The sequence below is a fragment of the Dermacentor variabilis genome, chromosome 6, assembly GCF_050947875.1.
Source record: "Dermacentor variabilis isolate Ectoservices chromosome 6, ASM5094787v1, whole genome shotgun sequence".
NCBI lineage: Eukaryota > Metazoa > Arthropoda > Arachnida > Ixodida > Ixodidae > Dermacentor > Dermacentor variabilis.
The window spans coordinates 145829999-145846561 of NC_134573.1; the positions used below are offsets into that span (position 1 = coordinate 145829999).

At 46.0% G+C, this 16563-nt stretch overlaps 2 protein-coding genes across 5 annotated transcripts in view; one reads left to right on the forward strand and one right to left on the reverse strand.

Moving 5' to 3' along the window:
• Window positions 1-1376: 1376 nt before the first annotated feature.
• Window positions 1377-2684, forward strand: LOC142585408 (transmembrane protein 60). The gene has a single exon (XM_075696160.1). The coding sequence runs from the start codon at window positions 1589-1591 to the stop codon at window positions 1970-1972; it is 384 nt and encodes a 127-aa protein (XP_075552275.1). The 5' UTR covers window positions 1377-1588; the 3' UTR covers window positions 1973-2684.
• Window positions 2685-6133: 3449 nt separating this feature from the next.
• Window positions 6134-16563, reverse strand: part of chico (insulin receptor substrate 1 chico) — a 38341-nt gene continuing 27911 nt past the window's right edge. For all 4 annotated transcript variants that reach the window (XM_075696154.1, XM_075696157.1, XM_075696158.1 and 1 more), the window contains 4 exons: window positions 15009-15284; window positions 13881-13996; window positions 12715-12801; window positions 6134-10659 (listed from right to left, as the gene is read on the reverse strand). In XM_075696154.1, coding sequence (XP_075552269.1) covers window positions 9286-10659; window positions 12715-12801; window positions 13881-13996; window positions 15009-15284 — 1853 coding nt within the window. In that variant the 3' untranslated portion in view covers window positions 6134-9285. The remainder of the gene's footprint in view (window positions 10660-12714; window positions 12802-13880; window positions 13997-15008; window positions 15285-16563) is intronic.

The following is a 16563-nucleotide window of genomic DNA, read 5'->3' on the forward strand; positions in this document are numbered from 1 at the left end:
ATGTTTGTCTGCTCGCCTGTTAAGATGCGCGTAATCACCTTTACGCAAAAAGCAGAAGTGAAACAATGCGAATACCTCATGTCCAAGGTCAGATATCGTTGCCGTAAAATCTTCGCCCGGGATAAAATCCTTTTGATCGGAGGCGTGTTCCAATTAACTTGAGTAGAGAAATGTCCGGCACCGTTTGAAATTAAGATATCAGATTACGGGAGAACTGATAACATGTCGAACGCACTGCTTTAATCAAGGAAGAGCAGACTCGGATATGTAACTACGCAGATTGTCAGAGCTTGCAGACATACAGGCTGATCGTCGCGATATATATGGAGTCTAGGACCTGTTTATCCAGATCCCCGATTGTGTGGGATCTATGCAATAAACAGTTACTCACATGCGTTGTGCGGGCAAATGTATTGCCGGGCATTTACAAAATACTTTCATTCGAACAACCTGAAAAGCACGTTTCGCTCTAGTAGTGCTACTTTGTTTTCGCAAAAATATCAAAACAACGTTTTCTTTTTATTCAGACTTTTCAATAAACATTTATCTTTGTTTGATTGGTTTGCTTAGACTTGACGACAACGGCAAACCAGTCCTCGTTAAATCAGCAGCTCACTTCTTCAATGGCGAGGTAGGTGCGTATATAGCGATAGTTCTTTTTTTTTTCCCTTTTATTTTCTGGACGAACCAGGTAAGCAAAGGTTCCAAGTGCTTTCTGAATGATGCGGATAAAAAATTAAAGCGTGATCTTGATGCGAAATTTGAGAGCGAACAAAGCCCCGATAGGCGCGCATCCCTCTTCTGAATATGACAGAATAATAACGCAGAGCCTGTTAACTGTAAAAGTATTGCTTTAGCTAGGTCCTATTCCTTTATCACCAGCCGCTCACGGCCGATGCATGACTGACGGTGATAACGTTGGCATAGTGCCAGCTACACCACGGATGAAGAGCCAAAAAGGAAAAGAATTGGAATATAGTTGTTACGTTATCACGAATGTTACGGGGGTGAAACCTTTTTTTTTTTTTTTCTCTTCCCACTATAACGGGACAAGGAGGCCCACGTTCACCACGCGGGCAGAATACCTTACTTTTCACTCTCATCCTGCCGTTTCGCGGCCGCCATTTTCTTGGGCGAAACTTTCCCATTGAACTCTTGCACATTTCTCCGCGCTGTTAATAAATGGGGTAATCCTGAACCAAAATAAAACGCTGGCATACCGTTTACTGCACGTTGCGCCGCACTGCTGAGTCCCGTGGTTGAACTTTGAACGAAATTCCATGCTTTGAACCACGCGCCCAGCGACGCGCCCGGCCCGGCATGCACTGCCAGTTTGTTTAGAAAACGAGTTGAATCTGCCGAGTTGCGCCAAACCTCTACTTACATTTAAGTGACTTGAAAAAAAAATATTTCTTAATACGAACAGTAAACGCACTCAGCCCTAGCCGTCACCTCCCTTGTTGCTGTTTTTTCCTCCCATTTTTCTTTGGCATTTTGCTGGCGCTACTGTCGACGTCGTCGGTCGCTTTCTGTTGCCGAGAGCTTTCAGTTGCCGAGAATGGCCGAGCTGCGAAGGCTTTGATCGAAAATGGCAGTGCTTCACAAGGTTCTACTTGCGTGGTTCCTGTTCACCGTCTTTCTCGTCCTGCTCGCGCTGAGGTTGGACGAGAAGACCGACTGGAATTGGTTCATCGTGTTCGTCCCTATGTGGGCGTTTGACATCAAGCTTTTCCTTTACCTAACCATACGCCTCATGAAGTCGTGCAAGCGGCGACACGAAAACTCGCGCGAGATACGCCGTAGGTTGTGGGCCCTGTGCTGCCTGCTCCTGAAATCTGCCTTCCAGATATGCCTCTGCACGCGACTACAGTACACTTCGAGCTTCCCGTGGGTGTTCGTGGCGCTGCCGCTGTGGATTCTCCTGCTCGGTGTCTCGTGCAATGTGCTCGTGCATCTGGTGTCTCAGAGCTGACCCACTCTCTGGGGAGATGGTGCCGTCGAACTGCTTAGCTTCAGAACGTCTGGATTATAAGCTCACCTCATCTGCGGTTTTGTCGGATCGCATCGGTCGAACATCGGCTGGCGGCCGAAAGATTGGCGACTGGTGTGGTGACGGCCGAAGTTGTGTGTTCGGACGACGGACTGAGTGACGGCATGACAGATCTCTCCGCTACAAGCTCTCTGATGGTGGGAATCGGCCTGCCGGGTGAAAAAATATTTACGCGCGAACATTGTGAACGTTGTGAACATGGGCTGCTGGTCCCAAACGGAACGTATGCATATAGTGCGCGCGCCAGTGTTCGAGTGCGTCACACCGGTTTGACAGGGATGGTTGTTTCCGTGAAATGACCGGCATGTCGGGAGTCTTCGGAACTTGCATTGATCGCAGCTATGTTCCTTGGTAGGTGGGTGCAGCGTTGTGAGGTTGTCGGCGATTTCAACCGGGCAAGCGGATTCGTTCTTCCTCTTTCCCCGGTCTGCCTGTAACCTGTCTACGTGCCTGGGTTGTTGTAAATTATTCTAGTCATCTTTAAAATGAATACCTGCCTTTCACTGACTGGTCACATTTTATGGTCGCGGAAGAACATTATGTGAAACTTGTGCAAAAATTTTGATGCCATTCATCATTACAGTGTTGTATATTTATTATGTTGAATGTATTCACAAATACCTATGCAACTTTACAGTTTTTCTCATGAATCATTTTCATCAGAATCTCCTGTCCGACATGAAGCTCATCTACGTTAAAGCTGTGCCTTCATTTTGCACAGAAGCACCTGTGATTCTAAAATGCAGGCTACAATCTGTTCATGTTGCGGGACACAGCTGTTACTACTCCAGGAATGCTGTAGTGCATAGCTCTTTTAGCATTTTGAATAATTCAGTGCCAGAACATGGGGCTCAGTCTAGAAGTATACACCAATGCTCTAATTATGTTGAAGCTTCCTTGAAATCGATGAATAGGGTAACTTGTGGGAGGTTGAAGGGGCCCTGAAACCCATCTGTAAAGCCCATGTATAACCTTGGAGTGAATAGTGTGCCTTGCAAGAAATATGTACCTGAAGTAACTTGGTAAGGTCAAATATCAGCAGAGCAACAGTAAGTGTGACGTTTACAACTCCAGTTCCCCTTTAACTCTTCATATCCCACCATGGGGCACTGTCACCCTCTCAAACGTTGGGACTACTGCAAGTGCGCATACCTGGCTAGGCCAACTTAGTGGCATTCAAGGGTCTGCTTCACGACTGATTTGCCTCCTCACGCAGTCACTGAGCAGATTGCAATATCTCCGTCTTGTATCACTTTCCAAGCTGTTTATGCTGCTCTGCCTATGAGATGTAATTGGGCATCTGCAGCCCCGCATCAATTAGCAGACGCAAATGTAGCAAGGAGTTGCACATATTTTTACGAGTTGGAGAGGGGGGCAACAACTTCAAGATTCGCTTGTGTATCCTATGCACCAGAGTGGTTGTCATAACTTGGCTCTGATGTTTGCGGCTCTATACTGCACCTAGAGAATGTTTTAACGAAGCTTAAAGGGTTGCTCAGTGCGCCTTTGACATTTTCTATTTAGATTAAATTGTGGAGTTTAACGTCCAGAGGCTGCACAATGGGCTGTGAGGGATGCCCTAGTGGAGAGATTTCTGTACTAATTTTGCCACCTAACATGCACCGAAAGCATGGCACAGGAGTGTCGTTTGCATGTTGCGCCCGTTGGAGTGCATCCGCCAAAACAAGAAAACAAAACGACAACCTCATGACCGGTAGGAGAGTAGCACAGCCACTGAGCCGCCATGACAGTTCCTGCACATTTTCTAAACAGCAGTTTGTGGTGCCAAGGCCTTGTTTCATGAATATGGAAGAAGTGCGACATTTACTCGATGCTAATGCGTACTTTGTTAAAATATCCACTAAAATACGACATGCTTATTAGAATTCAATAGAAAACTGCAACATGTGGTATTCAAATCCCACCCCCCCAATATTGAATCCCACCTTTCAATCTCTAAGCTTGTGTTTTGCCATGCTATGGGATCTGGAAGCTCCTGCGAGCGCCCCAAAGCATGTCATCAATGGACACCACCTATACCTGATGTTCAAATTGCACCTCCAGTGGCCTCAGGGTTGTGAATTTTCATTTCCCAAGTCGGAATAAATTGCTATTTTCTCTCTTACCATAAAAATATGATGAGGGGGGAAATTAAGTTTATGGCACTTTCTTGGATATTGAAAATTGGGGCACTTGTTGCAATCAAGAGCACTGCAATTTCCATTTCTGGCTGTGAAAAATCGGGTGTATGTTACAAGTGAGGGCGCCTGAGAATGGAGTAAATATAGTAGTATTGCTTAATACACAATTTGAGCTGAAGCAAAAGAAAAATTAATTCAGAGGCGATTTAGCGGTAAATGCGAGGGAAACGTGTTAAGCTTCATGTCGCACCTCTTTGAGGTCGCAGATCCATGACTGCGGTCACCACATTACAAAGTGTTCTTCAGGAGCTCACTCGACGCATGTTGCACCTCTTTCTCTTTGAGGAGCGAAGTGCAACTGATGGTGGTCCAGAGCAGACCACTGTCAGTTGTACTAGATATATATATATATATGTGCTTTTCGAAGGTCTCCCATCCCTTCTCAGCCTCTACCACTTGGACATTTCTAATGCTAACACATTACCCACATCATTATTCAGAAGCACCGCACTCGAAATGCCCACAGACTTTCCAACAAGTACATCACTTTCCCATCTCTCGTCTGCAGAGTGCAGGTACTGCAATGTTTAACTCCACAACAAGAAATCTTAAGAAAATGCTAACTTGATGTACAGGTTTTGTTGTGATGGCAGCGCGGAAGTCGTTCAAACAAGCTACAATTATCCATTGTGTGTCAAGAGGTTGTAAAGAAGAGTAGCGGGTAGGCTTCTCAGTGTTGTATGGTTTCAGGAAACGGAGATCGTAATTACGATGTAGTTACACACATACCTTCATACTGTATTCTACAGCTTGGTTTGTTTTTCAGTACTGTTTTTCAATGCCGTCACTTTAGCAAGAGGTCAACGCTGAGCACATTTGTGAAAAAATTTTCCCAATAGAACATGAGGGTTTGTACGCCTCCATGAAATCCTTATATTTAAATATGGATATTCAAGGACCCTTGAAACTTCTTTAAAATAAGTTTGCTTCTTGAATTTCCTGAAAACTGGGGTAAGAACAATCAAGGTAGCAAGCTCTGCATTGGGGTTGCTGATTTAGGCATTTTCTTTTCAGTGTTGCTAAGCAGTGTGGCGTGTCCACTGACACCAACGACAGGCTTCTTTAAACTATCATTTTCATTGTGAAGCTAGACGAAGCCAGATAAAGGTCCAAGCCATACCACTATTTTTGTTGTTTCGCTAGTTGGTTCACACCGCAACCATCGTGGCTCGTTTAAAGCCTTAGGTTCTAGGAATGCCTGGCAGAAAGTTTCAGCCATTTGGCTTTAACGAAACGGTTAGCTTTGGCTTCAGCTGGACACCAACTATCATGCTAGAAGGCAATCGAATTTATTACAATGAGAAAGTCCACTTTGAATAGCAATTTAGAAGAGCATGAAGCACCCGTCCAACTCGGCAGCTGCTTAGTTGCAAGAAATTGTGCAAGAAATTGCAGCTAAAAAGTGTTAACTTTTTTCCAGTGCATGTGTCAGTCTATTAAACTTTCTTTCTCCCTAGGTTTGCAGGTGCTTCCTATCAGAAATAACATACCCTAGCAAGCACCAAGACTGATAGGCAGAGTCTTCAACAAAAATCTAGCAGATGTCTAATCTTCTCGCTTGTTGCTTCTAACTTCTCATGACATTTATCACACTTAGTCTTTCTAAATTTCCAAGCATAGCTTTACAAACATGCACATGCTTAATCATTGCAAACAGTTGCATCTATAATGCAACATATTGTTTGAAATAAACCCCTTGCAAAGGCATTTGAAGCCAGGATGAAGTTTCGGCAAATCTATGAACTGACCATCATTCCCACTCTGGCTGAGCTGCCGTACTTGGATCCTCTAGACACTAGTGCAAGAGTTCTCTTTAGTGATTCTTGTAGGGAACTCTATGGCATGAGGGCAACATAGTGATAATGACCAGGCATCCTCGTGCTGCACATTCAAAGAGCTTTTATTTGGCTAGAGCAACAGAAAGGAGCAGCTCCCATCCAATGACAACAATCGCATAGATGTCAAGCACACACACACCTTCAAACCATAGGCTACGATGTGCCACAAGCTGCAATGCACCGATGCCTGGGGGTGGGGTGGGGGTTTGGTTTGTTCACATTGTAAATGCTAAAGGCCATTCATTTGTACATAAATAAAGTATCCATCAGAGGTCAACTCCCTTGATACCTCTGCAACACACGTAGGCATTGCCTTCGACACTCGCCAAACAAGGCGCCGGAGTCAACTCGTGACGAGATGGCAGTGCTAATGACGCTGCAGGCTATTTGGCAAGCCGAAACATGCTTGAAAGGCACGGACACTGGGGAAATTGTGAAGAATTTTGCGTGCAAGAAAAACAAACAACATAAAAAGAAAAGCCTCTGGTGTAGCACTGACACAATTGGTCACATTCCAGCTTGCCACTTTGCCGCGAGCGTCGCTAGCACACCCTTTCTTCGAGAGTGCATTCCTATGCCAGTTCAAATGGCTGTGCTACAATCCACAAGCCAATTCTTATACGCTACATTTTGGCGCATGTGGCAGACAGCCCAACACCACAGTGTCAGTCGAGTTGCATTTTTTCTTCAAGTGTCGAATGAATTGCCAATGCCAGACGCTCGGTACACAATGCTCAACTACAACACAGGATATTTTTCAATGCGGTGGCACTTGCATGTAAATTACCACACAATGGCTTGACAAAAACCAACACATTTAAGATTTCTGATTTAGCAAGCACAGACGAGTGGTTGAAAGATGCTTCTCGAATGGCCGCGCACGTGCCATCGCCGTCGACACGAGAGAGTGGCAGCTCGAGGCCTGCCTAGGTCTTGACGGATGAAGGGACACTTCTTGAGAGATGACTCTTCCACGGAAACTTGTAAGCATTCACAACGCTTTCCTTTTACAACACGCCAGTCACTGGTGCACTGACAAGGGATACACACGGCCCACGTCACAGTTATGTACATCTTTGAAACTTTCAGGCTAGGTAGCTTGGTAGCTTGAAGTCCACTTTTAGCTCCAAGGCAGGGTTTTGTCTCTTTTTTTTTTAACCTTAGGCGACTGACTGTCGCTGAGAAGTCCGGGCAACAAAATAGAGTTGTGTCTTCGAAGAAGCACCGCAGCCATATTTCTTTTTTATTTTCTCAGTGTGTCCGTGTAAGTGTGTAAGCACCAGAATACATTTAACAACACCTGCAACAGCAAGCAACAATGTGGGTGAGGAGAACCGAATTCTGAAAATTGGATACAACAATGAGGGTGAGAACCAAATTATGAAAATTGAATTCAGAATCCTTACATTAAACCCAATGCAAAACGCAGCCACAGGAAGAGAAAACAAGCAAAGGACGCTGCTCCGCCAGGGAGCTCATGGCAATCCTTTAAGGATGCGAAAGAAGCAAAGCTAATAAGCGTCAAGGAGAGGTGCGGAGTTGCACGGGGTGCCTGTCCTGTACGCTGTGGCAAGGGACATCATCTCCTGGCGCCCTCTTGTGACCATTGACTAAACCTTCCTGCAAATCCTAGTCTGCGTTACATTGAGGAAAACAAACAAACAAAAACATATTAAAACAAAGGAGCAAACATTTCAACATACCGAAAGTGAATACGTCAGATGTGGCCACAAGATTCATCCAGACAAGGAGAGCACGGGTACCCACAGCATGTAAGGGGGGGGTGATAATTATGAGCACAACAGTAAACACCTCTAGATCCAAGTGAAGGTGACAGGTGCAAGGAAGTGAAACTAACTTAAGCATTTTTAACCGGTCGCCAGCGTAGACCGGGAAATGGGAATGCCACATCAAAAGTTGCAGGCACTTTCAAAGCTGTCTGGAACGGCACTTTTCCCATGATAGAACACCAGTGGCTTTTTATTTTTTTTTTCTCTCGATGACAAGACCTCTAAACGTTAAATGTCAATGTAATGTGACAAGTGCATCAATTAGGCACTGGACAGAAAAATGGCTGCCATAACATTTCCGTCCCTCACGCCAACAAGAGCACTTAAGATTATGGATGCGGCTACTTGGTGATGCCACGCCTTCCCCATTAAGTGATGATTTTGACACTTTCGCCAATTTCCTACTTCCACTATTCAGTGAGAAAGCAAGGGATCACAGCTCCTAACAAAAAGACAAAGTTCAAAAGTGTGCAAAAACGCGTTTTGCACCTCTCCAACAAGGTGTTCAAATATCCTGGCCTTTTTTACTTCCCCTAAGTATCAATTTCAACAGTGTAACCAAGACACATCTTTTGTTTACTGTTTTAGAGCTTAGAAAGGAAAACGAAAGAATGTAATAAAGGAGGGAAAAGAAAGGGGGCCACACCACCAACAGCTCAAGCCTGACATCTCTGGCCACTTCTCAAGGCCTGGTCTCCTTATTTCACTCCCGTGCAATGAATGCCACTTCATATACAACAGGTATAGATCACAAAAAAACAAAGAACAAATGTACATACCCATATATATATAGAACACACCCACATTATTTTTAAAGCTCTGACACCTAAGGTGGATATGCACATATACACACAGTACATACGTACAGAACCAATAACGCCTGTAGTCAGTGATACTCGAGCAGCATCTCTATACACGTCATAGCGTGCCGCAGATTTGGTGCTTGCTACCCGGAATAATTCACAAAATGCACTCCTGTACACGCACATAGCTACTCGGGTCAAAATGAAAATGGGGAGTCTACACTACTGCGACCAAGAGCAACGACCAGGAGCAACACACGCACACACACACTTGCACACATTCTCAATTTACATTACACTCTGAACAAACATAAAAGAGTCAACCACGCACTGTTTACAGTATAGCAGCATGTTATGAGCAGGCAGGCATGCATGCAATGCACACAAGTCACCTCCCCGCCGAGGAAGTGGACCAGTCCCACTGGCTGTCACTGCAGAGTTCCCTTTCTGTACCACCTAAACCCCAAGTGACAGGCTGCCCTGAACATAACCTAGAAGCTCCAGTACTTGACTAGTGAGTCCAAGAAAAAAAAAAATGAGAGAGGGGAAAAAAAATAAAGAAACATAGCAGGACAGGGTAAGACTGACTACAAAAGGTGGCCTTCACGAACGGTAACCAGATACATTGCGCAGTCCCTCAGATTTGGTGAAGTCTATTTCCGCATAGGAAAAAGTGGGCCCTTCCTCGGTGTCCGGGTCCACGGGGGTGCTGGCAGCGGCACGTGGAGAGCGCTGTACGGCACCCGGCGCTCCATCTTCACCGCTGGGTGGCGCAAGATCCAGCGACGCGTAATTGAGCACTCGTTCAGCGGGCGCCTCGGCGGCACCTCCTTTGAGAGAAATGTTCTCGTAGTTGGCCTCGGGCGGCACCTGCTGGGGTGCCGCACCGACAGATGGGTCTGCGAGACCTCGTAGCTGCACGTACGATGACTCTGCAACAGCAAGCGGCGCCGCCCTGGCAAAGCTGCCGGAGCTCTCGGCTGGCAGCTTTGGGCCGCTGCTCCACGAAGAGGATCCGTTGGCACTGGATGTCGTCGGTGTTGTGTCCCCACTGGACACTGGCATCTTCACGGGCTGTGTCCACTTCATGGTCTTGCTCAGGTCCAGGTTGACGTATTCTCCCAGCTGCTGGCTCTCGGGTGAAGCAGGACGCAGCGACGCGGTCGTCACCGAAGGCACTCCCATGTGGTAAGACAAACCAGACTTTCCCTTGGAAACCGTGCCGTTTGATGTGCTGAGAAATGCCACACCCTTCTTGGTCATCTCCGTAGCCACGTAGTCATTGTCAGTCTTAGACTGGCTCACACCATTTGATGGTGGCAGACTGGTCACAGGCACAGCGTTGTCCTCCCTGAGGGCCTGCTGTGTGGTAGAGCTCCTCCGTACAATACCAGTGTAGCTGCTGCTCCGACCACCAGGATGGTTCTCTTTACCCAGGTCTTCCTTCCGCTGCCTGCTGCTAGAAGAGATGCTCACCTTCCTCTCTGGTTGGTCCGAACTGGTGGGACTAGTGAGTGGGTGCTGGTAGCTGGTACTGCCCACGCCAGCACTGGACTCTGAGCCAGTCATCAGCATGTAGTCGTCAAACGTCTTGGTGGTGCTTGGAGTGCTAGCAGTGCTTAGCTTTCTGACGGCCTCGGACCCTTCGGATTGTTTTGAGCTGGTGGGAGGCAGGACGCTGCTCTTATCGGTCATGGAGATGGTGCTACTGCCCTGACCGAGGTCACTGCGGTCGTAGTTGATCTCCATGAGGTCCTCGTTGTAGTTGAGTGCCCGCGGTGCCTGGTGGGAGGCGTCCTCTTGCAGAGTGGGCACACTGGACGACTTCTGACCCTCCAATCGCTGCATGGCATTCACATCAGTGTCGGTGTCTTTCTTCATGCGACGCCGCATGGCAGTTGGAGCTACCTGGCTTCCCACTGAATACGCGCGGACACGAGATTGCTCTAGGTGGCCTGCGAAGGAGGTCTTCTTGACCTGCCGGAAGAAGGGTAGCAGGAGAGTAAATTACATAAGCACGCAAAATGGCTGTTCATCCACACAGGGTAGTGCTGAATGGGCATCAAAAACAAAGGCTAACGCTATTTCTTCAATGGAGTACTGACATGACTTTTCAACATTATCATTATGTTAATTAAAAGTCCAAGCCCTCTGAACCTGAGAAAAAATACTGGCTAGAGTCATAGATTATTTACTAAGATATGTACCTGTTTCTACTAATCAGTCTTGTCTTTAGTACCCATGAAGTGCACATGCTATGTCAGGGTACATTGGCTTGCTACGTTTCTGGGATCACAGCAGCTGTCATTTACAAACGCAGCCTAAAGAAATAAGCATGGCAATCTTGTTTATTTCTTTATGAACAAACTATCACGCCAAGCCTTATAGCTAGACAGCGAATTTTCCTCTGTATCATGATGTTGCAATAATGTCTGTAATGCCAGGTTTTCCGTAATGTCAGGATTTCCGTACTCTGAGGGTTTAGTACTACTAAGTTCAGATATCTTACAAGTGCTTTCCAACCTTCATACGTACTTGCTAAATGTGATCCTTTTATTTGTGAGAAGCATGTGGTATATTATTCACAACATCAAGGAAATGTGTCAGCACTGCACATCTTATGGTACTAGAGCTTCATGGCAGAAAAGCAGCCATGATGTCACGTGAGCCGTGCCTGCTTTGTTCTGAAGCACCTAGGTTTACCACACCTGTCTGTTGACATGGCTTCCGTCAGTCATGACACACATTCCTTGGTTAATACAATAGAACCTCAGTTATACGGTTTGGAGGGAAAAAACAAACACACACACACTTACACACACACATGAGAAAACACTAACCAGGAAAGCGCACGACTTGAAGTGACTAAAAATCTGGCAGAGTCAACTACAGTTGGCATCTATGTAATGCGAAGCGTTGTGCAAATCGTTGAAGCACGAGATGCTCACATGTGCCGAGCTGGTGGGCCACGAGCGGTCTAATATGCGGATTGTTGCGGTGTCAGCAAGATTACATTTGTGCTGGGTCAGCAGCTTCTTCGAGCAAGGCATTTTTGCAGGAATTTTACTGGTGAATTGTATCACCTATGAACATAGAAACTGGTAAAGAACAAGCATAAGCACACTGCATGGCTTTGGTGTGCTCTATTGTGAACGCGTAACACAATGTTCTACAGTAATCTAAATCAGCATCTACACGAACATAATGTATTCACATATCCAAGATCGCCGTTAAATTGAACCCTTCAGGACGTGCTGCATTTGAAAGCTAGTAACTGGTGTTATTCTACCAAGCAATACAGGGGCTACATGTACTGCCGTAATGGAGAGCAATGAAAAAATTCTGGCACCCTGGGGTCCTTTACATACATGCAACACTTGTCATACAAGCATTTTCGCATTCCGCCACTATCGGGGTATTAGCATGGCAGTCAGGAATCCAACCCCCGACCTTTCGCTCAGCAGCAGAATGTTAAGTATAGGGTTGGTATACAGCAAACGCCTAAAAAGAACAGGCAGCTTTTCAAGCAAAATATCTGCTTTGCAGCTGCACATGTAAGAACAAAAAAAACTTGGCCAATATGTTCATGTGACAGAACTGCCTAGAAACTGGGCTAGTTTATTTACAATGCTCTGAATGTGTTGTAGGACCCAGATGCAATTCATGGTGAACAACACCCTTGCGGCATGCTGTCACATCTATGACAGGAATAAATTCCTGTCATGAATTCCGAGGTTTTAAGTGCCAAAAACCACGATCTGAGTATGAGGCTCGCCATAGTGGGGGGGACTCCGGAATACTTTTCAGGGGGATCTTCAACGTGCCCCCTAATGCACGGGATGTGGGTATTTTTGCATTTCGCACCCATCGAAATGCAGCCGCAGCAGCTGGAATTCGATCCCACGACCTCGTGCTTAGCAAATCAACACCATACCTGCTAAGCCCCTGTGGCAGGTATGACAGGAATGCTGCATGTCGTAAGGGCATTGGGAGAGTAAGTAAATGAATGAATAAAATGCTGCACACACGTACCTGCTGCCTACTACCGATGGAGTAAGCCCGCACAGGCTTGATGAATGCTTCGGAATCATCTTCTGATGGAGAAAAGTAGGACTTGACCTGCATTAAAGGTATGCAAAACTTTTCTCTTCAATGTACGCAAGACACGAGATCCAGAACGGTGAACAGTTGACGTAGTCTGTATATGCATTCATTTTATTGAAGTGCAAACAGGCACATGCAGCGCTTGTTGTGTCGGTCTCTCTGTGTGTTTCTGTTTTGTGCTTCAATAATATGAAGACACGAGATGTTTTACAAGAAAGTTTTCAACTAGAACTGCACACTACTGCACTTGATGACAACTGCATTCAGTAACAAGCATTTCAGTCAAAAAGAAAGAGTGAATCTTGGAAGCTGGAACATGACATGCTACTTCTTTCTTAGATTTCTCTTTTAACCAAGAAATTGCAACATATGGGCTCTTCACTGCATGCCCACAGGTTGTGATAATACTTTCAGAAATAATATTTTTGAGTGTACCCCAGTAAATTACATGTTTCCCAACATGAATGACATAGATACGTAGCATGCGCAGTTACAAAGGAGGCTTACCACTAAGACTTACACTTTTTGAGCAATTAGTCTACGAGCGTATAGTCGTGAGCAATATGAGTGGGAACACCGAATTTGTTTTCCAAATCATAACTAAAAACAGGCGAGGTAACCGATCAATCCTTCCCAATATGCCTAACGCCATCTTTACTGGCTTGCTTTGGCTCCACAATGGCAAGGTGTAAAACTGCCAGGAGTCTCCAATAGAGCCATTTAACAATAGGTGGTGTTCAAAACATATCGGTTGTAAAAATGTTTCCAGCTCCTGCAATAATCAGAAGCACGGCCTCCGAGATTCATTTGCATAACTTTGGGGGAACTGTAGAGGAGCGTGATGTTACACTGAGGCTGCCGAGGAGTGCAATTATGGACACCACCCATTTTTCAAAAAACAAAGGAATCTGAAACTTGCGCTCAATGATCAGCAACAACAACCTGCACACTTTCAAAATACAACTACATTTTGCAATTACGGGCAGGTTCTAAGGAGATTAAACCTGCACCTCCTTCGTCAGACTTGTCCCCAACCACAGCGGACACATCTACACAAAGCTACATACTGTCGATAACCAATCCAATCCACTCACCTTGTCCAAATGAAAACCCTCTAGGCTAGCTGAAAGTGGAGAAGAAGAACTTGGCACATCTTGAAGGCTATGAGCCGAGCACCAGCTGCCACTAAAGTCAGTGCAGCTCTCACCAACTGAATAACAATGAGAAAGAGAAAAAAAGAGGGCGGGGATACTATCAGAGGTGTGTATGCCTCACAAAGAGGGCTTTGTGTCAGTGAAAGCTAATGAAATTGCCACTGAAAAAAGATGAAGGAATACTTAGTCTAGGAGTTTTAAAGCGGTGGCCAGAAAGAGAGAATGCGTAGGTAACTGGGTTCTCCTCACGGCAGGCGGCAGTGGAAATGCTGCCCTCCGCTCCGGTTGGCCAGTCAGAATTTCAGCTTCTTTTTGATATTCGGCTGTTCTTTATCACACCGAGGAAACGTTAGAAAGAAATCTGACACAGATGCAAAAGAATAACTTTTCTGGTGCGCTGTCAACAAAAATAAGGTAGGAAATTGGGTGTCGGGAAGTGCCATTGCACCGCAGAAAGCACGAAACCATTTTGGAACCATTGTAAAGGTGAGAGATCCAAGCTTCAGATAAACAGCCACAGCGTCGTATCTCGCCATGCAGAAATTACAGCTAAATAAGCAAACGGAAAATGAAAAAAAAAAAAAAAAGACAAGCATCGCAATTTCTTACTGCTGCCATATGGACACAGGAAGCGCTCCTACAGAAGGACGTAGATTTGATTCACTGACACGTGGTTTGCATTCATTTTGATGACGACGACGAGCTGTGCATTTCTTTGTCCCGGTAAAGTCTGCCAATTGCGGTAGGATATGTCGCTGGCTCGCATTAGTTTTGTTATGCGTTCAAAAATGCAAAACTGGCGAACTTACAATTCAAAATGGCGGTATGGACGTAAAGAGAGAGAAAGGCTTAGTTCTGTGTGTACTCGGAAGTGCCCTCAGATTCAAGCTGGGAGCGCGAATGCGCTCCACCGGAATTCTGATCATGTGGCGCCTCCAATCGCTAAGGGAGCAGCTGAACATTCAGCTCGAGGCAGGCCTCACATTGCTGCAAGCCAAGTTAGAGTGCACTGATAGCTAGTTGAACGTACCATTAATATCCTTGCCTAAGAGTCCCCATTTAACTCACCAGACTTGGGTAGCGACGAAGACAGTGGAGCCATGTCCAGGTACTCGGACGGAGGCACGGACAGAACTGTGGTGGGGAAGCCCGCGTGCACCACCGTCGGAGAGGAGCAGGTCGCGTGGCTCACCGGCCGCATGGTGGTGCAGCTGCCTGCCGCACCGCCCTGCGGCTCCATGGACAGGTAGCCCGTGTCGGCCGACGACGAGGGCGCCGCAGCCTTCTCCAGGGAGCTGCTCAAGCTCATTGACCCGACAGGGCTCATCGGAATGTAGCCGTCTCCTAGGGCGCGAATGGGGAGGGCACCAGAGCTGGTCAACAAGCAGTCGACGTGGCACAAGCCAAACTCGACCGGCATACTTCAAGCAACTTTTTTTTTTGCTCCACGGGGGAGATTTTGTTTTTTGACTCGGTTAATCGGGGCAAATTCATGTTTCCTGCTAGCCCCTTCAACTTGACTAGGTGCATTGCAGACTTCTCTCTCGTTCATCAACATCTCGTTCTTTGTCCATGTATTTCATGCGGTTTTTTCAAAACATGGAAGTTTCTCCCATGGTACGGAGTCAAGGCACAGATGTGTTTCTTGAAGACAACAAAATTTAAAGTGCCAGAAAAAAACTAAAAAAAGAGAGAAAAGAATATTCACAATGAACTTAAATACAGTGCCATACATTATTTTACTTTTGCTGGCAACTTTGATCGAAATGCTGCTATTGTCTTGTTAAACACCCACACACAAGGTGCGCCTGGTGTATCAAAATCTTTGCAGACGCTGTCACCACGTCAATGGCAAGGTGGGCTTGGTAATTGGACTGCATGCTTGTCGTGAAGACTGCACTACGTTTTCAAATTGACATGAATGTTAATGACTGCTCTGGAAATACAGTTAAACCTCGTTAGAAAGAACCAATAATAATAATAACTTCTTGTTCATGGAACACCATGGATTTAGAAACTCAATATAACAAAGTATGTTTATAAGCGATTTCAATATAACAAAATTTCCCTGTTGCCGCAAAGGAATGCCGAGAGAATAAAAGGAAACTACCACAGATGCAAGTGGTCAAATGACTGCACTACAAGTGGCTGCTTGTGAACACACCTCTCAAATCGCATGCTGGCTGCGCAACGCGTCTCGGCCGTGGCTGAGCCCACAAGCAGCAGCGCACCTTGCTTTAGAAGTAAATTGCCGCGTGTGAAAAAAGTGGGCATGCCGAGAATGTGGAGTCATGTAAGCCATCTTCCCACGTGTTTCGTATTAGAGGTTGCGTAATCTCTAGTTTCGGTGACCCCTTGGTGCAATAGGCAGACGAAGCATTCGCTCCCCACTGCTGGCGCTTTTCACGATAGCGCCGTCCCAGTGCGGACGATGCTATCAGCCACGAGGGCAGAGCAGACGCGAAAGCATGGCTGGATTCGCTTAATTCGTACCCCTGATGTGGAGATATCGACAATGTGGCATGAAACCGTGCCACTCGTCACCAACTCACAAATTCAACAAAGTGAATTGTTTCCTCATTCAAATTTGCTTTTTTTTTTGATGGCCAGACAATTCAGAAAA